We start from the raw sequence: 26805 nt of genomic DNA on the forward strand, positions 1-26805 counted from the left end.
ATACATGTAATTATTATAAATAACCACAAGTAATTAGCTACATATATGATACCAACAATGGAACTTGATGACAATAGTTATGTGCATATTTATCTACCACTTATTTTACTGTATACACCACTCATCTGTTAGTTTGCTGTTCTGTGGTAGCTTGCATGTTGCTGTGATGCTGGAAACTATACCAGCAGGGTCACCTATGGTGGACAGGTTTCATCAGATCTTCACTAAGAAAGACTGGGAAGAACGGCAAGGCTGTTCACTTTTTGAAAAATTGGCCACTAAAAATCTTATGAATAGCAGTGAAATACTGTCTGATGTGATGGAAGATGAGCTCCTAAGGTTGGAAGGCACTCAAAATAAGACTGGGGAAGAAGTGACTCCTCAAAATAGAGTTACCTTAATGATGTGGATGGAGTATAACATTTAGAATCTTCATTTGCTAATGTGGCATGACTCAAAATGAGGAAAAACAGCTGCAAACATCCATTAATAGTCAGAATGTGGAATGTATGAAGTATGAATCTAGGAAAATTAGGAGTTGTCAAAAATGAAATGGAATCTGTAAAGACTGATATTCTCAGCATTGGCATTGCATTAATTGTCAAAAATAACATTTCAAGATCTATCCTGAAGTACAATGCTGTCAATGACAGAATAATATCCATATGCCTACAAGGAAGAGCAGTTAATACTACTATTATTCAAGTCTATGCATCAACTACTAAAGCCAAAGATGAAAAAATTGAAGAGTTTTACCAAATTCTGCAGTCTGAAATTGACCAAATATGCAATCAATCAATATGCATTGATAATTACAGGTGATTTAAATGCAAAAGTTGGAAACAAAGAAGCATCGGTAGTTGAAATATAAGTGGCAGATAAATATACACATAATTATTGTAATTGGTGATAGAAATGACACTGGAGATTGCACAATAGAATTTTGCATGACCAACAACTTATTCATTGAAAATATCTTTTTTTAACAACATAAATGGTGACTATATTTGTGGACCTCACCAGATGGAATATACAGGAATCCAGTTGACTATATCTGTGGAAAGAGATGATGGAGAAGCTTGATATCATCAGTCAGAACAAGGTCAGGGGCTGACTGTGGAACAGACCATGAATTGCTCATATGCAAGTTTAAGTTGAAGCTGAAGAAAATTAAAACAAGTCCAGGAGAGCCAAAATATGGTCTTGAATATCGCACTTAAATTTAGAGACCATCTAAAGAATAGATTTGACGCATTGAACACCAATGACCGAAGACCAGACAAGCTGTGGGATATCAAAGACATCATACATGAAGAAAGCAAAAGGTCATTAAAAAGACAAGAAAAAAAGAAAAGGCAAAAAAAAAAAAAATAAAAAAATAAATAAAAAATAAAATAAAATAAAAAAGAAAGAAAAAAAAGGGCCTTGAATAGAGAATAACAAAAGTGAATGGAAGAAATGATGAAATAAAAGAGCTGAACAGAAGATTTCAAAGGCAACTCAAGAAGACAAAGTAAAATATTATAATGAAATGTGCAAAGACCTGGAGTTAGACAACCAAAAGGGAAGAATACACTTAGCATTTCTAAGCTGAAGGAACTTGAAAAAAAAAAAAAAATTGAAGCCTCCAGTTGCAATATTGAAGGATTCTATGGGAAGAATATTGAATGATACAAAAAGCATCAAAAGAAAATGGAAGGAATACAGAGAGTCACTATACCAAAAAGAATTGGTTGACATTCTACCATTTCAGGAAGTAGCATAAGATCAAAAACTGATGATATTGAAGGAAGAAGTCCAAGCTGCAGTGAAGGAATTGGTGGAAATCAAGGCTCCAGGAATTGATAGAATATCCAGAGATGTTTCAATAAATGGATGCAATGCTGGAAGCCCTCACTTGTATCTTAAGAAATTTGGAAGATAGCTACCTGGCCAACTGACTGTAACAGACCCATATTTCATAACCCATTCCAAAGAAAGTTGTTCAAACAGAATATGGAAATTATCAAACAATAACATAAATAGCACATGCAAGTAAAATTTTCCTGAAAACAACTCTAAAATGGTTGCAGCAGTATATAGACAATGAACACCAAGAAAATTCAAGCCAATTTTAAAAGAGGATGTGGAACAAGGGATAACATGTAATATGAATAATCAACTGATGTTAGATGAATCATGGTTGAAAGTAATGCCAGAAAGATGGTCACCCATTTTTTATTGACTATGCAAAGGCATTTGACTGTGTGGATTATAACAAATTATGGATAACATTGTGAAGAATGGGAAGTCCAGAACACTTAATTGTGCTCATGAAGAACTTGTACATAAACCAAGGGCCCCCTATTTGAACAGAACAAGGTTATACTGCATAGTTTCAAATCAGGAAAGGTGTGTGACAGTGTTCTATCATTTTACCATATTTATTCAATCTGTATGCTGAGCACGTAATCTGAGAAGCTGGACTGTATGAAGAAGAACATAGCATCAGGATTGGAGGAAGACTTATTAACAACTGGTGATGTGCAGATGACACAACCTTGCTTGCTGTAAGTGCTTGAAGCACTTACAGATGAAAGTTAAAGACTATGCAGGCTTCAGTATGCAGAACAGGTGAACATAAAGAAAACTAAAATTCTCACAATTGGACCAATAAGCAACATCATGATAAATGGAGAAAATATCGAAGTTGTTATGGATTTCATTTCATTTGGATACATAATCAACACCTTTGGAAGGAGCAGTCAAAAAAATCAAACAATGTATTTCTTTGGGTAAATCTACTGCAAAAGACCTCTTTAAAGTATTAAAAAAAATCAAAGATGTCACTTTGAAGACTAAGATGCACCTGATGCAAGCCGTGGTATTTTAAATAGCCTCATATGCCCTGAGAGCTGGACAATGAATAAGGAAGACCGAAGAAGGTTGATACTTTTGGATTGTTGCATTGGTGAAGAATATTGAATATACCATGAAATGCTAGAAGAATGAATGAACCTGTCTTGGAAGAAGTACAGCTGGAATGCTCCTTAGAAACAAGAATGGCCAGACTTTATCTCTTGTACTGTGGTCAGGTTATGAGAAGAGAGCAGTCCCTGGAGAAAGATATCAGGCTTGATAAAGTAGAGCATCAGCAAAAAGGGGGAAGACTCTCAATGAGATGTCTTGACACATTGGCTGCAACGATGGGCTCAAGCGTAGCATCAACAATTGTGAGGATGGCACAGGACCAGGCATTGTTTTGTTCTGTTGTACATAGGATCACTACAAGTCTGAACCAACTCAATGGCTCCTAACAACAATAATGTACTGAGTGCTGTTGTTGTTGTTATGTGCCGTCGAGTCAAACCCGACTCATAGCAACCCCTCCTTGGGTTTCCGAAGCAGTACCACTATGGAAGTAGATTGCCCCATCTTCCTTCTGAGGAGTGGCTGGTGGGTTTGAACCGCCAGCCGTCTGGTTAGCAGGCAAGTGTCTTAGCCACTATGCTACCAGAGCTCCCTACTGAGTGCTAGCAACTAGTAAAATAGATAATATTATTATCTCCATTATTACAATTGCAGATACTGAAGTATAATGAGGCTAGGTCATTTTCCTAAGGTCCTAAAATTTATGACTGGAATTCTAATCCACATCTCTTGGACTCCAAAGATAAATGTTATTATAGAGAAAAAAAAAAGCTATAAAAGCACAGATGAAGGAAATTACTTCTATTTTGGATGATGAGAGAAGACATCAAAGACAAGGTAGCGTATGAGCTAGGCATTTATGGATAACCAGGAGTTCCATAGCTGGATAAAGGAGAAAGGGCATTCTTGGCTGATGACTATGCATGAGCAAAAGCACAGGTAAGTTATTCTAGGAGTCCAGAAGGACTTGAACATAAGATGCACGTGGGAACAATGGGTAAGAATAAAGCTTGAATGAGTAAAACCAGATTTGGAGGGCCCTAAATAAGTATGTCAAAGGTTTCAGAGTTGTTATGTACTGTATTAGTTATGTATTTTGGTGTAACAAACTGCCCCAAAACTTAGCGGCTTAAAATTTGTTTGTTTGTTAACAACATGTTATATGCCATGGAGTCGGACCCGACTCACAGCACCCCTCCTTGGGTTTCCGAGGCAGTATTACTGTGGAAGTAGATTGCCCCATCTTCCTTCTGAGGAGTGGCTGGAGGGTTTGAACTGCCAGCCTTCTGGTTAGCAGTCAAGTGCCTTAGGCACTACGCTACCAGAGCTCCTATTGGCTTAAAATAATAACCTTTAATTATCACACAATTTCTAAGAGTCAGGAACCCAGGCATGGCTTATCTGGGTGTCTCTGGCTCAAGGTGTCTCATGAAGTTTTAGTCAAACTCATAGTTTGGCCAGAGGGCTTAAAGGCTAGTGGACTCACTTCCAGGCTCATTCATGTGGTTGATGGCAAGATTTAGTTCCTCTTGGGTCATTGGACTGAGGCCCTCAGTTCCTTACTGGCTGTTGGTTGGAGATCTCCCTCAGTCCTTTGCATAGGTGCCTCTCTGTAGGGCAGCTCACCTCTGAACAAATGAACAAGTCAGAGACCAAGAGAATAAAAAGAGTAAGGGACTCCAAGATGGATGCCACAGTCTTTTTATATTCTAATTTAGAAAGTGACATCTCATTATGTCTGCCATATGCTCTTCAATTAGTCCAGCTCACAATCAAGGTTGGAGAGGGGTGGGGAGTAGGGGAGGAAAGGGAATTAATAATGGCATGAATACCAGACAGTGGGGAACACTGCAGGCCATCTTAGTTACTGCATCCCACATAGATCAATGGAGGATCATTAAAGATTTGTGAATGTGAAAGTGGTATAAATTGACCATTACCAGTCAATCATGGCAAACACTAAAAAGTCTAATTCAAAATTTCTCCTTCTCATTCAATATCCATATCCATTGTTAATTCATTGTGAGATTATCAGTATTTTGTTTTCCCAATAGCACATCTGATAATCATCAGTGTCTCAAATTCTATGAATAAGGACAGAGGGCCTGTAGTGGCCTCTCAGAGAGCAGTTTGCAAATGTGGGTGTAGAACTGAGTAGACCAGATATTAAGGAGTGAGTAGGTGGGGAAGAACCATTTTTGTAATCTATTTTATTTTATACATGAAACCAGATCTCCAGTCATTGATATGTCCCTTTGCTTTGTGGATTACATGGCATCCATCTATTTTTGCTTTCTTTATAAATAGTGACGAGGAGCTCCGGTAGTCCAGTGGTTAAGGAGGCATTCAGTTGCTTACCAAAAGATCAGTGGTTTGAACCCAGCAGCTGCTCTGTGGGAGAAAGATGTGGCAGTCTACTTCCATAAAGATTTATAGCCTTGGAACCCTATGGGGCAGTTCTACTCTGTCCTACAGGGTCACGGTGAATTAGAATCAACCCAATGGCAGTAGGTTTGGGTTTTAAAAGTAGTGTCAACTTCTGGGAATTTCCTTTTTTTGTTGACCCATTCACTGAAAACTTGAAGAATAAAAAAATGGTAATGACACCAGAGTATGTTCTTTTCTCTCCTTTTGGTTCTTGATTTTCCTAACTTAGGAAAGACTTCATGGAAAGAAATTACTCACTCACCTAACACAAACTTACAATCTCTCTTTAAGAGGTTCCAAAACTCATCCCATACTTTATCTCATTTTTTTGTCAACATTGAGACTGAAGCTACATTAGTTTCCTGGTACCCAGTGCTTTGTTTTCCTGTAACTGCTCTGTGGCCGGACAAGTAGAATTATGAACAGGTGTTCACCAGCATGGGAACAAGGCCGCTGCATATGGCTGTCATCTGTTCTAGGTTTTAGTGACCACATATTTCAACATATATTGCAATTATATGATAATTTTCATCCCCATCTATCATCTTTACTCAAGGAAATTTGGCTAAATGCTTTATCTAGTGTTTTGTGAGGTTCTTTTGGTTGTTACTCAATATTTCAGTTGAGTTACATAAACACTAGCAGGACAAACAGCTAAGTTCATGCAGTGTGTCTTAACCTTAAACTGCATTGGGTGACTTCTTTCTGGATCAAGCTCTGTCCTAAGGACTACAGTATCTTAGTGTCATGGATTAATTATGCCACACTTCAGAATACGTTTATACTCCAATTCCATTTGCCTAAGAGATAATTTTTTTTCCTTTTAAAATTAAAGCTGTGAATTCTTTGAGTGTGGACCTCAGGATTCATCTTAAATTCTGGCAATGTCCCTAAACTCCTTTCTTTTGATGTTTTCTTGTATATAGAATGTCACCAATCATATCTCTTCCTTGCCTCCCCTAGATGCTATAGAGTCAAGTGAGATATGTGATGATGCTTTGAACTCCTAATAGGATTGGGGTAAATATGAGGTGTTGTTACCATTATTACTAATACCACCATTAAGTTATATAGAGTAGGAGATGATGCAGAAGACCTGGGATGAATCTCAACACCAAAAGATACACACTGTGGGACTGTGAGAAAGTTTCTTAATACCTTTTATCAGTTTATTGACCAGAAAACTACAGATCATATTCCTTTCCTCTGTACTTGCCAGGGTTCTTGTAAGCATCAACTAAAGCAATGCATTTCACGAACAGTAAAGAGCCAACATGGTCACAATGTCTTTGAAAATAATCACTGTTATAACAATAGTGTCTGAATCTTCTCCTTTCCTCCAGTTTCAAACCACATGAGAGACCTGGAGGAAAGGTACAAATAAATCACGAAATTAGCAAAAAGAAAAAAAAAATAGTAACATGGAAAAGTGATGAGACTATTGTAACAGGGTGAATAGCCAGACTCTTGAGCAAGAACTACCACTTGGGATGCTCATATGGCATTTAACTGATGGAATTTTCACAGAAAAATACAGCAATCTAAACGATAAAAAAATCCACTTAGAGTTTAAATACATGTATGTACATTTGTTTGTTATCTTTTCAATGCTTATAACTTCTTAATTTTGTTGTTGAATATTTTTCTCCCATGAAAAATAAAAGAGATCAACTTTGCAGATGGCCAAGAATAGAAAACTTTCTATCATAAAGATACTATATTGAAGAATTTAGTTCTATAGAATCAGAAATATTAGGTGAAGTCAATGATGAAGATAAAATATTAACTCCCTTTATCTTGTCTATATCAAACAATATCTCAGTTATTTTCTGCAGTAAGAGAATCAGGCAAATGTAGAAGAGTGTTTTTAGGGTTTTTTTTTTTCCCCCATTGTCATCTGAAAATGTTTGGATTAACAACTACTGGAGAAAGGATTTTGCTTTTGGCAAAGACTCACACAATTATTCTTTACTTATCAACTATCTCACTATCTCATTATCTAACATTTTGCATTAACAATAGTAAAACATCTACTATCTTACTATTTTGTACATTTAACAACATGCATGTGGGAATAACAAATGCTGAAGTGTGAGATGAGAGTAATTCTGGCTCTGACAGTTAAGATTATGTGTCAAGTTGCCTGGACCATGATTCTCAGTGGTTTGGCAGTTATGTAATGATGCAATTTGGCAGTTACATTAATATGCAATTTGGTAGTTATGTAATGATGTAGTCATCCTCCATTTTATGATCTGATGTGGTCCTCTTCTTTTTTTACATAATGCTGATTTTCATATAATGACCTCGTCTTTGGAACATAACTGTGTCAATAAATGAGTGCATATTTTTTTCCCATGGTGATTCTGTGTTTCTATCTCACCAGAAACCCAGAATAAGTTAAAATAAGGGCCTGAAAATATTTTCAATGGGATGTCTCCCACTGAATGTGGAATCCCCCTCTCTGCTCTCATTAACACTCTATAAAAAACATTGGGAATATCTGCTCAAGCTCTGAATCGAGGACACTAAACTTCCAGAAAGTCAACTCTTTCCATCCAAACAACTAGTCCTCCTTTCCTTCTTGTCAGCACTACGCACTGAGAGAGGCCGTGTTTGGTTTCTTAATCAGACCTTGCTGACGGGCTGACATCACTGCAAACGTTTTTACTTATTTTTTGGCAACAGTTACATCCTTGCCAAAGGCCAGTCAGAAAGTGCTGCTAGTAAGAGGCTGTGGGAGTTGGAGTATTACTATCTGCTAGCAGTCTGTGGTGATGACAGGAGGAAAATCTAGGAGCTGAAACTATTTTAAAGGTCACTCTGTGGGCAGAGAAGGAAACAGAATTCTGGGACAAGGAAGCACTAGGAGGCTGCTATCTGAGCATTCTCAAAATTTATCTTTACTCCCTGATTGTGAATACAGGGAGAGCCTCTTCTACTTTATAGACCAATATAGCCTAAATCAACAGCTATTTGCCTTGCTGTTGTTGTTATGTGCTGTCGAGTCAGACCTGACTCAGCGACCCCTCCATGGGTTTCTGAGGCAGTATCACTACTGAAGTAGGTTGCCCAACCTTTCCTGGTAAGATGTAAATACCAGGTAATATATCAATGGTTCAATTGCCTGTTTCTTTTTAACATTGAAATATATCAGCCTACTCTTCTTTTGTATCCTTCTCCTTCCCTTCATTCTTTCATTTTCAACCTTGAATTGCTAAATAAAGTTTAAAGCTTTTAACAATGGACCACTAGTTTTCTGTGAAAAGAGATTATATACATTTTATTTAATAAGAATGCAAAAGTGTAATATACTGTTACTGTTGTTAGTTGCTGTGGAGTCTGTTCTGACTCATGGTAATGCATATGTGCAGAGCAGAGCTGCTCCGTAGGGTTTTCAACACTGGGACCTTTCAGAGGCAGATTGCCATGCCTGTCTTCTGTGGCATTGATAGGTTGATTCAAGCTGCCAGCATTTTGGCTAGCAGTGGAGCATTTAACCATTTGCTCTACCCAGGGACTTCTTAAAATAAACTAAAGCATTGATAAACTATTTTTAAAAGGTACCTAGACCACTTAAGAGCAATGGTAGAAGGCTCATTTCTGAATTGAAATCACACCTCTTCTCTGTTTCCAAAACAGGAAAAGACTTGGAAGAAGAAAATGGCTTCAGTCTATTGAATGCCATGTTCTGGACTTAGGCCCATCTCTCATAAGACCTTCCAGCTAAATTTGTTAATTTATTCTCCAAAGTCTAACTTGTTCCTCCCGCCCCCCCCCCCCCCCCAGTCTCTTTTATTTCTAATTAAAGAGTGTACCTGTTGTGTGATCACTAAAGAGCCTCGACAGGCCAGGGCTGAAACTTATAGTAGAAGAGTAAAAGGAACTCAGACTTTCTGCTCTCTTGAGGGGGCACTTGAGGGAGGTGTTCTGGGTACTAGGAAGGGCCTCTTTGACAAAAATAAATAAATAAATGAAACTAACAAGGAAGATAATAAATGCATGACAAAATGGCTGTTCCACATTACACAACCAAAGTATCAGGAAACTCATCACAGATGTCACAGTACACATATGACACCCACCAAAAAATGCATTCACTTGGGGAAACCAGACTTGCAAACCCAGTCAACACCCAATGGTCTATACACAATTGATGTGTATTACAGCTTCTCTACACTGGGGTTAGGGTACTATCTGTATTCATTTGAATGGCAGCCTATGTTGGTTAAATGGTAGTGAGTACACAGCAAACCATAACTTAGATGTCTGTGAGTGCCACTGTATCTGTAGTCAAACAAGAGATACTAGCCCCTGGATCCAGAGGACAGTGACACCAAGAACCACTGACCCCACTGATATGCCGGGTAGATGGGTTGGTTTCTGTTAGAAGATGAAGGTAGGGGTCGAGAGAAGGGAGAAAAAGTAGCCTTCTGGGCCTTGTGAAGCTGCAACTTGGTTTAGGTGGTAAGGATGCTGACTGCTCAAATAACAATTCCTGGTCATGGTAAAAGTTAGCTTTGCAATTACCTCTTCAAACTCAAGACTTCCCCTTACATCCATATGAGGATGAGATGTTTGCCAGACAACTCGACGGCAAACAACAACAACAAATCTATTAAGGGGGCTGTCTATAGCGCAAGAATTTGTATTTTCAGAGTGTGCTTTAAAATCACCCAGCCATGTTAGATTAAGAAAATTAGTTTTTTAAAAGTAGACCTACTAAGATATTAAATTAAGCCAAAGATCTTAGAGTCCATCTGTGAAAAAAAAAAAAAAGTCCAAATCTTACCATGTTGTTATTGATTTAGAGTTGTAGACATCCCACTTCCTTTGTCTGTGTCACAAGCCACTCATTCTCCTTCTTAATGAAAACAAGAGGGAGTGATTATACCTCCTGGGGCTGCGCCATTTATGCCGTCTGAAAGGCACTTAAATGAGTGGCACATTATCTCACACATCTGGAGTTTACCAAATTAGCCAATTATGCTAGAGCTCATAAAACGAGGCCTTAAATGTCATTTAACTAGAAAATATTATAATCACCAAGTGGTCTGATTGTAAGATGATACTTGGGGCAGCATCAGTGGTTATAGAAAACAAATCGTGAAACAAAACACAGTTCAAAAGCCCACCAAATGCAACCACATATTTTCTACAGCAATACTTTCTGAGGAATACCATATTTCTGAAGGCACCAGCAATCAACATGTTTCTCATTTGAAGCTAAGTTTAATCTGACCTAGTTGTTTGCCTTGGGCAAACCAAAGCCCCCAACTTTTTCTCCTAAGAGCACTACAGAACATAAAGGAAGAGAGGAGACTAGCTGAAAACCATGAATTCAGCAGAGATATGCCACTCTCTACAAGAGATGGGGATAGTGACTGGGTTAAAAATCTTGAGTTGTCAGAGGTTGTGGTGTGGCCTCAGCATCGCTAAGATTTGGTTAAAGGAATTTATACCAGTCTCTCAGAACATTCATACTTTATGTACTGGGAGTGATAAAAGTAGGTTTAAACCATATTTCCATATTGTAGACTTTTCATTCCATAAATAATAAAGTTTGGTTTCCAGTGAGATGTGACATAGTATAACGGAAAGATCACAGTGTGCCTCTAATGCCTGTGTGACCTTGGACAAATTATTTAACATCTCTCATCTTGATTTACCTCATACAAGGACACTAGGAAAACTTTATAAAAGACTTTGAGGCAAAGGGAAGTGAGGAGTGATGTATGAACACATCTAAGTAGAATCCAGCTGCTGTTTACCAGGTGAGATCATAAGCCTTATTAATTTTAAAGACACTAACCCACTAGGCTGTAACTTTATGTTTTCTAGGCTCACTGTATTCCAGCAGATGAACCCTATTCACTGGTTTCTGTCAAACCAGAGAAAGATGAAGAATCGTGGTGACAATGGAAATACTCTCAACAGTGACAAATTCCTTTTCTACCTTTCTTCCCTATGAGTTCTTCCTACTCTACTAGAGAAAACAGTGACAACTTCTTTGGTAAAAGCTAACTAAACATAATAACTCCATCATAATAGAAATTCTTACTCAGAATTTGGAAGGATTTTTATTTTTAAAGCTTATTCTCACCTTGGTAAACCTGGGTTGAAAAATCATAATCTTTAATAAAAGTACAGTGTATCTGTGTTCAGGAATATTAAGAATCTTATAAACAGTAAAAGGATTTGGACCCACATAATTGAACTATTACAAGGAGCCCCAGTGGTACAGTGGGTAAGCACTGGGGCTGCTAACCAAAAGGCCAGGGTTCAAACCAACCAGCCTCTCCATGGGATAAAGATGTGGCAGTCTGCTTCTGTAAAGATTTACAGCCTTGGAAACCTTATGGGAAAGTTCTACTCTGTCCTGTAGGGTCATTGTGAGTTGGAATCAATTCAATGGCAAAAGGTTTTGGGTTTAATCGAGCTATTATCTCTGAAAGCATGTGATTCTGGGCAAATAGGTGGGGAATTGCATTTTTAAGATTGGTCAGGAGTACCACTTCACTTTCTCGGTAAATGGGAGATCTATACAGATTCTAAGTGTATTACCAAACATTAATTTTTTAAATAGTAGAACAGGACTAGCATTTAAAATCTGGAGGAGATAGGAAAAACCAGGAGTGATGAATTCTAATTATGGTAAAAGTCAAATTGACTAGTGTGATTCCCTGCAGGCCACAGATTAATCTGGCCTGTATGCCTGAATTAGAAAAAAACATCTTTAAAAGCAGAAAGTACTCTAAAAAGTAAGTAACACAATAAAAATGAATTCTTTTTACTGTGAAAAATGCTTAACATACCACGTTTTAAATTTATTTATTTATTTATTTTCTCTTTTCCTTTTTTTTTGGTGGTGGTGGTGGGGTTTAACCTAAGGCTATGAAATGCTCTTGCTCTGCATTAAAAATTACAGGCAGCTTTTTCTTTTGTATTTTTACAAATATTTTCATCTTTAAGATTAGATATATCTGGTTTTGGCTAACATGTCCATATCTGAAGGCATTGCAGAAAGGACATCCATTTGCTCTAGAAGCAATTACACATATAGTAGAGGAAAAGACCAGTTTTACTGTGCAAGGACCACACATACTGTATGTTTGTTATATTATTTGATATCAAAGCAGAAACATCAGATTCTTCCTAAAACATACACGAAATGCAGAGCCTCGCTAAGGAACTCCCGCAACCAATTTAGAGAAATCTGTTACAGCTTTATAGAATCCAGCAATGCTGACATTCTTGTGTTACAAGGAAGGCATGCTTCTATTGACTAGATAATACGCTATGGTTTCTACCACTTTATATTAGGTGAAATGAACATGATTTTGATTACACTTGTTATAAAAAATAGGTATATTATTAACGCAAGACACTTAGGTACCACATTGCCAAAGTAATAGCAAGAAGAACTTGCTGATCCTCTGTCACTAGGTGACCTCATATTTCATGAGCCGTCTAGATCATTATCATTATTAAAACATGAGAGGAGTGATTTATAATAAGAATTATTCTTGATTCATTTGGCATAATTATGATGTTGGCATGATGACTTTCACTCATTTGTTCAGCATATACTTACTGAATGTCTCTACTCAGTGCCAGACACAATAAATTAGGGTGGTGCATCATACGTGTGTGTGTGTCAGGATGTGTGTGTGTGTGTATTTCAGCCAGCATGTGGTAGATTAAAGTCAGGAAGATGGAAACTTGAGCTCATCCCTGAATAAAGAAGAGTAGTGTCTCACGTGGAATGGGGAATTGGGTCCTCCAGGATTAGGGAATACCATGTGAAAACTATGAGAATGTAAGAGACCCGAGAACTACAAACCATTTGCTATTCCTAGAACATATCTGTAAATGGGGTATGTGCCTGGAGACAAAAGGAGGACCACACCAGGGAGGGATCTATATATCATGACAAGGAGTTTGGACTTTATACACCAGGGAATTTTTAAAAAATATTTCTAAAATGCTTTAAAGATGTATTAATTTAAACAGTATAATACTGGAGTAGAGATGGATTAAATTAATGAAACAGAATAGGAAATAGAGAAACATAAATAGAAAACCTTGATAATGTATATATGAAAGTTTAGTATATGAAAAAAAGCTGTTGTTGTTGTTGTTGTTGTGTGTCATTGAGTTGGCTCCGACTCACAGCGACCCCTCCTTGGGTTGCCGAGGCAGTATCACTTCGGAAGTAGATTGCCCAACCTTCCTTCTGAGAAGTGGCTGGTGGGTTTGAACTGCCAGCCTTCTGGTTAGCAATAGTATTTCAAATTAGTTGGCAAAGGATGGATTTTTCAGCAGGTAGCATTTGGAAAATTGACTTGTCACGTGCTACATAATGTCCATTCAGCTAACATCTGACTGCATATATGTCCATGGTACGTCCTATAAGATAATAACAGAATTCAGAAATTCTGACTGGAGAATGGGAGATAGTGGACATAATCCCATGTGGGCAATGCAACAAGCTTTCTGCACAAAACATGTGTATCTCATGTCTTTTGTATATAAAGCAATTGTGTTGCCAGGCATGTAATGGTATAGTACATACATAACCTATAATGCTTATGTCTTGATAGCCTATGTTACTGGGTTATGTATACATTGCATTGTAGTTTCTATCATTATTTTAATGTGAACTTTCCCTACTTAAAAATAAAAAGTTCAGTGTATAACAATGCTTTGACTCATAGGGAGCAGCATTCAATTTTGTATCACACATCTCTTGTGTGTTTATTGTGAGGTGCATGATGGTTCCCAAATGCAGCAAAACTAGTGCTAGTAATAGCAACAGCAAGAGCCAAAGGAGAAGTATCAATGCAACCTCTGACAACTCAAGATTTTTAACCCAGTCACTATCCCCATCTCTTGTAGAGAGTGGCATATCTCTGCTGAATTCATGGTTTTCAGCTAGTCTACTCTCTTCCTTTATGTTCTGTAGTGCTCTTAGGAGAAAAAGTTGGGGGCTTTTGTTTGCCCAAGGCTGTAATCTTTACGGAGGAGTAAAGATTATGGTGGCACAATGGTTAAGAATTCGTTTGCTAACCAAAAGGCTGGTGTTTCAAACTCACCAGCTGATCTGTAGGAGAAAGATGCAGCAGTCTGCTTCCATAAAGATCTACAGCCTTGGAAAACCTATGGGGGCAGTTCTACTCTGTCCTGTAGTGTCACAATTAGTTGGAATTCAACTTGATGGCAGTGGGGTTGGTTTTTTGGTAATCTTTATGGAAGCAGATTGCTTAATCTTTCTCCTACAAAATTGCTGGTGGGTTTTGATTAGCAGCCAAGTGCTTTACTGGTGTGCCAGCAGGGCTCCTTCCCATATATCACATTAGACATTTAAAAATCTCAGCTGGATTAAAGATTTAAATGTAAAAAAATACCAGAAGAATATGTGTATAATCTTGAGGTTAGGGAAGATTTTAAAAAATGTGACATCAAGGTCAGATATCATGAAGGAAAAGATAGGTATGATCACAGAATTACAATCATCAAAAAGTCACAAACTTGTGAAAGGTGTAAGACATTATAGTTCTTAATGACAAGCTGGGAAAATATTCGCAATCTATGAGACAGTTAAAAGATTTGTTGTTATGTTCCATCAAGTCAAATCTGATTCATAGCAACCTAATAGCACAGAGTAGAATTGCCACACAGGGTTCCTTTGGGTGTGATCATTACTGGAGCAGATCACCAGGTCTTTTCTCCCACTGAGCATCTGGTGAGTTAGAACTGCCCACCTTTTTGTTAGCAGCAAGCTCTTAATCATCATGCCACCAGGACTCCTTTAATCAAAACATTGTTGTTGTTGTTGTTGTTGTTATGTGCCATCGAGTCGGCCCCGACTCATAGCGACCCCTCCTTGGGTTTCCGAGGCAGTATCACTACGGAAGTAGGATTGCCCAACCTTCCTTCCGAGGAGTGGCTGGTGGGTTTGAACCGCCAGCCTTCTGGTTAGCAGTCAAGTGCTTTAGCCACTATGCTACCAGAGCTCCTAATCAAAACATTAGTACCTATAATATATACTGAACTCAGTTTTTAATTGTAGTAGAAGGTACAACAGAACAAAGCAGGGAGGTGTCTTCTTCTTTTTCTTAAATTGTGATCTTGGTGAAAGTTTACAGAGAAAATTCATTTTCCATACAGCAGTTCACATACACTTTGTCTCATGACATTGACTGCAATTTCCCACAATGCAACAGCTGCTCCCACTTCTTCCCTATAGTTATTTCTGCCCTGTGTCCTTCCCTCCATGTACTCCTGCTGCCCAGCTGTCTCCCTGTGCATAAACAGCCCTTCTATTCTCCCATGATTGATCTCTCTAAGGAGTGCATCAAGCTAATGTAAATGTTCAGCTCCTATGCCTGTCTTTTGTTTGGCTGGAGGCCATAGAAGTGGGCTCAATTCCAGACCTGAAGGGTAGCTAGGAGCCATAGTCTCAGGGGTTCCACCAGGCTCAATCGGACCAGCAAACCTGATCCACCCCTCCCCTCTCTTTTTTTTCTTTTTTTAATGATTTTGAGTTTTGTTCTACATTGTTCTCCCATTCTATCCAAGATATCCTACATAAATCCCAGTAGGTGTCTTTTTAAATGTTTTCTTCCCTAAAAAGACTAGGAAAATAAACCATTCAAATGAGAAGACATGTTAGGTATATAACTTTTGTGAGTAAATGTAGTTAACTGTATCTCCAAAAAAAAAAAAAGTTATCAAGTTTTTACCAATCTAAGAATAATTTTATATGCGTGCACACACCCTCTCCCCCCATATCAACAGAGTCCATGTATAAAGAAACATACATACCCTTCTGTTTTGAAAATCACTCGAAAACTGTCTCCTAAGCTTTTGTAATGGTTTGGATCAGTTGTGCCTTTCTGAATCTGGAACCTACAAACAAAAAATAAAGCAAACAAACAAACAAAAAATTTAAGTTAAGATTTTGCCAAGTGGCTTTTCACATTTTTCAAAGTCTAAGGAAATTCAGTTTTTTGCTTTTTTTTTTTTTCAGAGTAACCTAAAATGTTCTGGTTTTTGTTATAAATTGTATTGATTTATTTGCCTTATATAATTTTCACCTTATTTCTAGCTTTTAAAATTCTGACTTCCTTCTGTATTTTAATAGATTTTTTTTTCATCTGTTTCTTAGCCAAGCAGATGCACCCCAAGGCACTGACAATTTTTCCTTTATGAAAAGCATACACAGATGTCATAGATTGTTTTATTGTATAATTCAGAATTCTAAAGATACATATGAAACAAATAAGTAGCTCCATTTCTTATCTTAATTAGTATTGCTTGATGGTAATTTAATACAAAGGTTAAAAATACAGAGCAGCTAATATGGCCTACCTTTGATCCTGATCATGATTTTGGAATTCATTCTGGCAGACAGAAGCATGCTCTTAGAGCACGAGTTGGGGTCACATTACTATATGGTTCATTCTTACCACATGAACGGGACCGGTTGTTAAGGTAGTTCAGGTTACCTGGATCTTCTTAGAAACACAGTGAATGCTCTGCATATAGTTAGTGCTCAATAAAAAGTTATCCTATTTTAGAAAATAAATTTTTCCTTTTATTTTTGATTATGATCATGCATTTCAGAATTCTTTCAAATGCATTAGTTTCCAGTACGAAGGTCTTAACTTTGTACTTTGTATTTCTCTGGGGTTTGTTTCTAAAGAGATTTATGACAAGTACTCTCAACTCTCCTATACCTCAGTCAATTTCCATTCTCTAGTTTCTTCAGTCTACCTACTTATTCCTTGTGTTTAACTTCTTTGTCCCAGTTCTGAGTTAAGGCCTTTCTCTCCTTTTTGTTTTCCTCCACAATATCACTAAATATTTTTTTTAAAAAGAACTTTAAAAAACAAAACAAAACAAAAAACACCTGTAATACTATCAACTTCAAGATACTTTTCTCAGATTGTTGGCTATACAACACAAACAAAATTTCTGCCTGTAAGAATAATATCTTTTATAGTTTTAGGCACCAGCAAATTATACTGAAAACTGACACATAGCCTGGCTGAAGCAGTTGGGTTTACTAAGGCAATGAGTATATGAGAAGACTGGAAAGAGGTTGGAATTACATTTGATTTCACGAAGTGAAGAACTGCTGGGTGTGTTTGAGCAGGAGAGTATCTGCTCATCAATGTGAGAGTGAGTCTTCCAGTGGAGTGCCTGACATGTACGAATCCCTAAATAACTATCTGTTGATTGGTTAGATGGATTAGAATGGGAGCACGGGGCAGGGGAGAACACTTACAAAGACAATCAATATTCTAGGTTCGAGATAATGATGTCAAAACCTGAATGGAAGCAACAGAAGAGGAATGATGGAGTGAGCTTGTTGAAAAGTCCTTGTTCTATTTACATACAGGCATATCTCATTTTATTGTGCTTTGCTTGACTGCACTCACAGACACTGCATTTTTCACAAGTTGAAGATTTGTGAATACACTGCATCTAACAAATCTATTGGTGCCATTTTTCCAACAACAGCATGTGCTCGCTTTGTGCCTGTGTATCACATTTTGGTAATCCTCACAATATTTCAACATTTTTCATAGTGCTATGCTCACTTAATAGACTACAGCATAATGTAAACAGAACTTTTATATGCACTGGGAAATTAAAAAAAAAGTGTGACTTTGTTTATTGTGATATTGGCTTTATTGTGGTGGTCTGGAACTGAACTTGTAATATCCCTGAGGTATGCCTGTAAGTGGTTCTTTAGTGGTACATTTAACACACTCCCTTCTTGATTCTCAGCAAGTAATATTCTACAGTTCTATGCCTACCACATCCAAAGTTTAAAGTATCATGCATATTCACCTTCATGATGGTTTTCTTTGGCAAATACTGATACTGATGGCATTCTCAGTCTTAGAAGGTTAGTTTCTGGACAAGGACTGTATCTTCCAAATTTTGTATGGAGCCTGTCAAAAGATGGTGAACTAGTACAGGTAGCTCCCTTAAACTGGCACAACTGCTGTTCTGGATAGAGGAGTGCATTTGGTGTGTATAACCACTGGCCTAAAAGACTCAGTAAGAAGCTCTTCCTGTTTAGGAGCTAGAACAAGATTTGATGATCATATATATTCATCATGTTTGAGGATTTCTGGACTACAGCATTTTGATGAGACAACTTGGTACTGTGGGTAAAAATTAATTAACACTAAGCACAAAATACCACCATGGAAGAATTACACAAAAATACATACAACAAATAACTTTGGAACATACAGAGCAATTTTCAAAGTATGACTGGTTCTAGTTCTAATAATCTTGTTGCATTTTCATGTTTATAATATTTTTCTGGGTATGAAACATTTATTTATGTCTAGTTGGAACATCTATGACTCTTCTCTAACTATACATTTAAGAAAATTATTTACAATAATTTCATATATTATAAAAATATAACGTACTCATGGATTTTTCTCATATTGCCTGTAATAATCTCTCATTAAATTCATTTACTTCAGTCAAATTCCTTTCTAGATGCTCTTCTCTCAAATCATCAAATATATATATTTTTAAATATCTATCATATGATATAAATGCTAAGGGTTTACAAAAACCCAGGGTATTATCTCACTCTCAAAAGGACAGGACAGAAATATGAGAAAAAATAATTTGTATCTAGTAAAAAATATCCAAAATGTCAAGTAGCATTGGTGCTGAGTTGCCCAGGTGTTCATCGAGGGAGCAATTACTGCTTTATGTGGAAGGTCAGGAAGGGTTTGAGGAAGGAGAAGGGATTTGAGCTGATTCTTGTGAGATTCAGAGAGGCAAAAGAAAAAGTTGGGAGGAAGCATTCCAGGTGGGGAAATGATAGAAACAAAGGCCAGTAAGGGAAAGCTGTCCTTTCTAATGGGTCAAAAGAAACGAGGGAAAAAGATCTTTCACCTTAACAGTCTGTCCCATACTTCCTTCAGGTCAGATGTTTCAGAATCACTCCATCACTTGGGGTGGGTGAAGACCTGAGCTAGTTAGCCCAAAACAAATCACTGCCATAAAGTAGACTCCAATTGATAGTGGTGCTTTATGACATACTAGAATTGCCCTATAGGGTTTCCAAGGCTGAAATTCTTTACAGAAGCAGAATGCTTCATCTTTCTCCCACAGAGCTGTTGTTGTTAGGTGCTGTCAAGTCATGACTCATAGCGACCTCATGTACAGCAGAACAAAACACTGCCTAGTCCTGTGTCAGCCCTACAATCTTTGCTATACCCAAGACCATCATTGCAGCCACTGTGTCAATCCATCTCATTGAGGGCCTTTCTCTTTTTCATTGTCCCTCCACTTTGCCAAGCATGATCTCCTTCTCCAGGGAATGGTCCCTTCTTACTACATGACCAAAGTAGGTGAGATGAAGTCTGGCCATTCTTGCTTTCAAGGAGAATTCCAGCTGCACTTCTTCCTGGACAGATTTGTTAGTTCCTTTAACAGTCCATGGTACTTTCAGCATTCTTCACCAGCACCACAACTCAAAAGCACCAACTCTTCTTCCGTCTTCCTTTTTCATTGTCTATCTCTCACATGCATATGAGGTGATTGTAAATACCATGGCTTGTGTCAAGCACAACTTAGTCTTCAAGGAAACAATCTTGCTCCTCAGCACTTGAAAGAGGTCCTTTGCACCAGATTTGCCCAATGCTATACAATGTCTGATATCCTGACTGCTGCTTCCATTGGTGTTGACTGTAGAACCAAATAATGTGAAGTTTTTGACAACTTCAATCTTTTCTCCATTTATCATTTATTGGTCCCGTTGTGAGGATTTTTGTTTTCTTTATATTGAGGTGTAATCCATACTGCAGATTGTAGTCTTCAATCTTCATCAGTAAGTGTTTCAAGTCATTCTTACTTTCAGCGAGCCAAGTTGTGTTGTCTGCATAACGCAGGTCGTTAATGATCCTTCCTCCAATCCTGATGCCATGTTTTTCTTCATATAGCCCAGCTTCTCTGATTATTTATTCAGCATACAGATTGAAGAAGTATGGTGAAAGGATTCAACCCTGAGTCATTCTCTTCTTGATTTTAAACCATGCAGTGTCCCCTTGTTCTGTTCACACGACAGCCTCCTGGTCTATGTACAAGTTCCTCATGAGTACAATGAAGTGTTCTGGAATTCCCATTCTTCTCAATGTTATCCATAATTTGTTATGATCCACACAATTGAATGCCTTTACATAGTCAATATAATACAAGTAAACATCTTTCTGGCATTCTTTGCTTTGAGCCAAGATCCATCTGACATCAGCAATAATATCTGTCATTCCACGTCCTCTTCTGAATACAGCTTGCATTTCTGGAAGTTCTCTGTCAATATACTGCTGTAACCATTTTTGAATTATCTTCAGTAAGATTTTACTTGTGTGTGATAGTAATGATATTGTTCGATAATTTCTACATTCTGTAGGACCATCTTTCTTTGGAATTGGTATAAATATGGATCTTTTCCAGTCAGTTGGCCAGGTAGTTGTCTTCCAAATCTCTTGGCATATCTGAGTGAGTGCTTCTAGTGTGGCATCTGTTTGTTGAAACATCTCCATGGGTATCCCGCCAATTCCCGGAGCCTTGTTTTTCACCACCACAGAGCAGCTGGTGGTTATGAACCACTGACCTTTCGGAGCAGCTGAATGCTTTCACCACTATGCCACCAGAGCTCCTCAGGGTGATTAGAGGAGGGTACTTAAAAGACAAAGTCAAAGGCCCAGTATAGAGCATTTGTCCTCTTTCTGCTTCTCAGTAGAGCAAATTAGCCAACTCTGCTTGGCCATCTCACAGCTGTATGACTAGTCTGAGAAGAGACTGTGAAAGAGCCAGCAGATGGGTCAAAGCAAGTATATCATCCAAACCAAACCCACCGCCATTGAGTAAATTCTGACTCATAGTGACTTTCATTGGATTTCCAAGCCAGTAAATCTTCACAGAAGAAGACTGCCTCATCGTCCTCCTGTGGAGCAGCTGGTGGGTTTAACCCACCAGCATTCTGATTAGAAGCCAAATGTCTTATCCATTACACCACCAGAGCTCCTTAAATACATCATAATGCCTTTATAATCTACCTTTGACCCTCTTTTATTGTCAAGGGGAGAGGCATTAGCTTTGCCTATGATGTCTGCATGCAGCTCAGGTAACACTGAGTTGGGTTTCTGACCAGGTTCTGTAAAGATGAGTGCAGTTATTTCATTCATCTAAGTTGGCTACTGGAAATCTAGGGACTTCACTCACTAGCTGCATTGTTTTCAAAATCCAAAAGAATACTTCCAATCTATTATTCATTTAGTTGATAAAAGTTCTTAAGCACGTACTATGTATTAGGTACTCCATTATTGGGGGATTACCAAAATAAACAAGATATAACCCTAGCTTACAATTAGGTGAAAGAAATGTGCAAAGATATGATTACCATACACAAGGAATAATGGTTAGGAAGAGTGTTTTGGACTTTCAAATGTCAGCTAATGAATTTTACTGGCACTAACTAAACATTAATATCATTGTTGTTGTGCAGGATCTATCTATGGATGGAACAGGACTGACAGAAAATAATTCCCTGTAGAATTGTTGGAAGGAAGAGGGGAAAAAAGGGAAGGATATCTTTGGGCTAAATATCTGTGATTGGATTTTATTCACAATTTTAGAACAGGCAACAAAGACGGTGGAATACTCGAGGAGTACTCCCATTAGGAAGCTGACTGCCTGATGAGTGATGCTATGCTAATTACAAACATGCATGGCAACAGCAAAATATTGAGTTGTATGAGCAATGCGAAAGGATGAGTAGGCACGGCAAATAATAATTCCTCAGTAAAGCCTCCCCACCATTCTTGACTATGATAAAGGAGCTGGAGGTTCTATTAAACAAGCTAAGACAAGCACAGTTCCCTCTCTACTGCGCATCTCACATACAGCATGTCAGCACTTTGCAGCGAAAGTACATGAGGTATTTAGTTCCACTACACATGATTTATTCTGATCACAGAGTTATCAGTTCTTCTAAGGAAACTGTTTCAAGTTGCTATAATTACAGTGTATTTTGGTCAATCATGTAAAACAGCAATTTCCTTCTTCCTCTCCACTACATTTCAGCAACTTAAAAGGTTTCTCTCCTGGACTGAAGCTTTACATCAGTGTTTTTCAAGCTGCATTTTGTGCTAACAAATTTTCTCTATGCTCAGGGAGACAATTTTCCAGTTACGTAATACAACTCTTTACAAAATTACAAAGGCAAAACCACACTCCCCTTGATTGTATTTAGAAGAAAAGGTTGGACCTTTCTATTGTCCTAATAAAAGCAGTTTAGACACATCTGGAATCTCCATCCAACTAACTTCTTTTATTAGAATGAGAGCTTGCTGCCAAACTGGCAGTGGACAATGGAGTAACATTCAAGGAATATGCAGGGCCTAACATTTGGTCAGAATCAAACAAAAGGGGATGAGTGTGACTTAAACTTCATGCAACACTGCATTAAGAGTCAGTAATCTAATCTGAAGCAGTGTCCATGAACACAGTACTATACACACTTAAAAGATGGTGGGGAACCAGCCCTAGAATTCATTACACCATAAATATTATGAGTTACTGTGGTAACCACTATAGCAAGGAAGGGCTTCTCAAAGTTGACAAACAAATAGCACAAGCATATTTTTAAAAGCCAAAGGGCGTTTTCGCTCACTGAAATGTTTTCCTCTAAACTTGTGAAGAATCAGGACTGTAGAAAGCTCTGTCTTAATTGTTCTGTTCAGTCAGTGTTACCAAATTTTAGACTAGTCTGTTGTTGATTTTTAGCATAGTTAGAAATGACACTTTAAGTGTTCAGCTTGTCCGAGCAGTTCTCAACTCATGTCCATAAGAAAGATATGTCCATAGAATAAAATTGTTTGCAGCCTTAAAAGCATTCCAAACCAAAACTAAACTCACTGCTGTGGAGTTGATCCTGACTCATAGTGACCCCTCCTTGGGTTTCTGAGGCAGTTTGTTGTTGTTTGGTGCCATCGAGTTTTGCCTGACTCATAGTGACACTATGCACAGCAGAACGAAACACTGCCCGGTCCCGCGCCAGCTCCATGATCCTTGCTATACTTGAGTCCATCATCGCAGCCACTGTGTCAGTCCATCTCATTGAGGGCCTTCCCTTCTTTTGCTGACCCTCTACCTTACCAAGCACGACATCTTTTTCCAGGGAATGGTCCCTTCTGACAACCTGACCAAGGTAGGTGAAACTAAGTCTGGCCATTCTCACTTTCAAGGAGCATTCTGGCTGCAATTCCTCCAGGACAGATCTGTCGGCTCTTTTAGCAGTCCATGGTGCTTTCAGCATTCTTTGCCAGCACCACAACTCAAAAGCATCAATTCTTCTTCGGTCTTCCTTATTCATTGTCCAGCTCTCCAATGCATATGAGGTGATTGAAAATATCATGGCTTATGTCAGGCACACCTTAGTCCCGAAGGACACATCCTTGCTCCTCAGCACTTGAAAGAGGTTCCTTGCAGACAACTTGCCCAGTGCTATATGTTGTCTAATGTTCTGACTGCTACTTCCCTTGGCATCAATTGTAGAACCAAGCAATGTGAAATCTTTGACAACTTCAATCTTTCTCCATTTATCGTGATGCTGCTTATAGGTCCAGTTGTGAGGATTTTTGTCTTCTTTATATTGAGATGTAATCCATACTGCAGACTATATTCTTCAATCTTCATCAGTAAGTGCCTCAAGTCATCCTCACTTTCAGCAAGCAAAGTTGTGTCATCAGCGCATCACAGGTTGTTAATGATTCTTCCTCCAATCCTCATGCCACGTTCTTCTTCATATAGTCCAGCTTCTAGGATTATTTGGTCAGCATACAGATAGAATAAGTATGGTGAAAGGATACAACCCTGACACACTCCCTTCTTGATTTTAAATCATGCAGTGTCCCCTTGTTCTGTTCGAACGACAGCCTCCTGGTCAATGTACAGGTTCCTCTCATGAGCACAATCAAGTGTTCTGGACTTCCTATTGTTCTCAATGTCATCCACAATTTGTTATGATCTACACAATCAAATGCCTTTGCATAGTCAATAAAACACAAGTAAACATCTTTCTGGTATTCTTTGCCTTAAGCCAAGATCCATCTGACAGCAGCTATGATATCCCTTGTTCCACGTTCTCTTCTGAATCCAGCTTGCACCTCTGGAAGTTCTCTGTCAATATACTGCTGCAACCATTTTTGAATTATCTTCAGTAAGATCTTACTTTTGTGAGATATTAATGATATTGTTAGATAATTTCCACATTCTGGGATCACCTTTCTTTGGAATGGGTACAAATATGGATCTCTTACAGTTAGTTGGCCAGGTAGTTGTTTTCCAAATCTCTTGGCATAACTGAGTGAGTGCCTCCAGTGGGGCATCTGTTTGTGGAAACACCTCAATGGGTATTCTGTCAATTCCTGAGCCTTGTTCTTTGCTAATTCCTTCAGTGCAGCTTCAACTTCTTCCTTCAGTACCATTGGTTCTTGATTATATGGCACCTCCTGCAATGGATGAAGATCTACCAATTCTTTTTGACACAGTGACTCTGTATTCCTTCCATCTTCTTTTGATGTTTCCTGCATCATTCAATATTTTGCCCATAGAATCTTTCAATATTGCAACTCAAGGCTTAAATTTTTTCCTCAGTTCCTTCAGCTTGAGAAATGCCAAGCACGTTAGAAAACCCTTTCAGTTTTCTAACTCCAGGTCTTTGCACATTTCATTATAGTAATTGTCTTTGTCTGCTCCAATTGCTCTTTGAAATCTTCTGTTCAGCTCTTTTATCTTATCATTTCTTCCATTTGCTTTAGCTACTCTCCACTCAAGGGCAAGTTTCAGAGTCTCTTCTGTCATCCATTTTGGTCTTTTTTTTTTGTTTCTCATCTTTTTAGTGACCTCTTGCTTTCTTCATCCTACAGTTCTTCTGGTTTTCGGTTATTGGTGTTCAATGCATCAAATCTATTCTTTAGATGATCTCTAAATTCAGGAGGGATATATTCAAGATCACATTTTGGCTCTTGTGGACTTGTTTTAACTGTCTTTAACTTCAAGTTAACTTGCATATGAGCAGTTGATGGTCTGTTCCACAATCAGCTCCTGGCCTGGTTTTAGCTGAAGATACTGAGCTTTTCCATTGCCTCTTACCACAGATGTAGTCAATCTGATTCCTGTGTATTCCATCTGGAGAAGTGCACGTGTATAGCCACCATTTGTATTGTAGAAAAAAGGTATTTGCAATGAATAAGTCGTTGGTCTTGCAATATTCTATCATGTGATTTCCAGCTTCATTTCTGTCACCAAGGCCAAATTTTCCAACTACCAGTGATTCTTCTGTGTTTCCAACTTTTGCATTCCAGTCACCAGTGATAATTAACACATCCTTATTGCTTGTTTCATCCATTTCAGACTGCAGAAGTTGATAAAAATCTTTAATTTCCTCATCTTTGGCTTTGGTAGTTGGTACATAAATTTGAATAATAGTCGTATTAACTGGTCTTCCTTGTAGGCATATGGATATTATCCTATCACTGACAGCATTGTACTTCAGGACAGATCTTGAAACATTCTTTGTGATGATGAATGCCATGCCATTCATCTTCAAATTGTCATTCCTGGCATGGTAGACCACATGGTGGTCTGATTCAAAATGGCCAAAACCAGTTCATTTCAGCTCACTAATGCCTAGGATATCAATCTTTATGAGCTCCATTTCATTTTTGACAACTTACAATTTTCCTAGATTCGTGTTTCATACATTCCATGTTCTGATTATTAATGGATGTTTGCAGATGTTTCTCCTTGATTTGAGTCATGCCACGTCAGCAAATGGAGTTCTCGAAAGCTTTACCTTATCCATGTCATTAAGGCTGGTTCTACTCTGATGATGCAGCTCTTTCCTGGTCCTATTTTGAGAGCTTTCCGACCTAAGTGGATTATCCTCCTGCACTGTATTGAACAATGTTTCTGGCTATTCATAAAGTTGCACAGTAATGTATCAGACAGTGTTTCTCTGCTATTCATAAGGTTTTCCCTGGCCAATTCTTTGAGAAGTGGATGGCATCTTCCTTCTTCCTAGTGTGTCTCAGTCTGTAAGCTGTTGATACCTGTGCACCATGTGCAACCCCACTGGGTTTGAGACACTGGTGGCACAGCCTCAAGCCTCACAGCAACACATCACCACAGTAGGACAAACTGACAGACAAGTTTGTCTTCCTTAGTTGTTCAAAACCTCTCTCCGCCTCCTCCCTCCCTTCACATAGATCTCTGCCTCTTTCCCCCTGGGAAGGGCGTGGGCTGGGTCCCTGGCCTTACCTGGATCCCTGCCTCTGCTTCCTCACTCTGTCCTGGTCCCCCTCTGGCTTTTTCTCTGCCTTCCCCAGTTTTCCCGCCACTTGGGAGGGCTGTGGCCTG

The 26805-nt window shown here is 38.3% G+C and overlaps 1 protein-coding gene across 1 annotated transcript in view; it reads right to left on the bottom strand.

The window, feature by feature from the left end:
• SLC25A21 (solute carrier family 25 member 21) overlaps positions 1–26805 on the bottom strand; it is a 274715-nt gene that overhangs the window by 176745 nt on the left and 71165 nt on the right. Inside the window, exon 3 of the mRNA XM_007938588.2 lies at positions 16165–16248. Coding sequence (XP_007936779.1) covers positions 16165–16248 — 84 coding nt within the window. The remainder of the gene's footprint in view (positions 1–16164; positions 16249–26805) is intronic.

Source organism: Orycteropus afer, unplaced genomic scaffold (genome assembly GCF_000298275.1).
Source record: "Orycteropus afer afer isolate SDZICR_OR568_19922 unplaced genomic scaffold, OryAfe1.0 scaffold00051, whole genome shotgun sequence".
In the NCBI taxonomy this organism is placed as follows: domain Eukaryota; kingdom Metazoa; phylum Chordata; class Mammalia; order Tubulidentata; family Orycteropodidae; genus Orycteropus; species Orycteropus afer.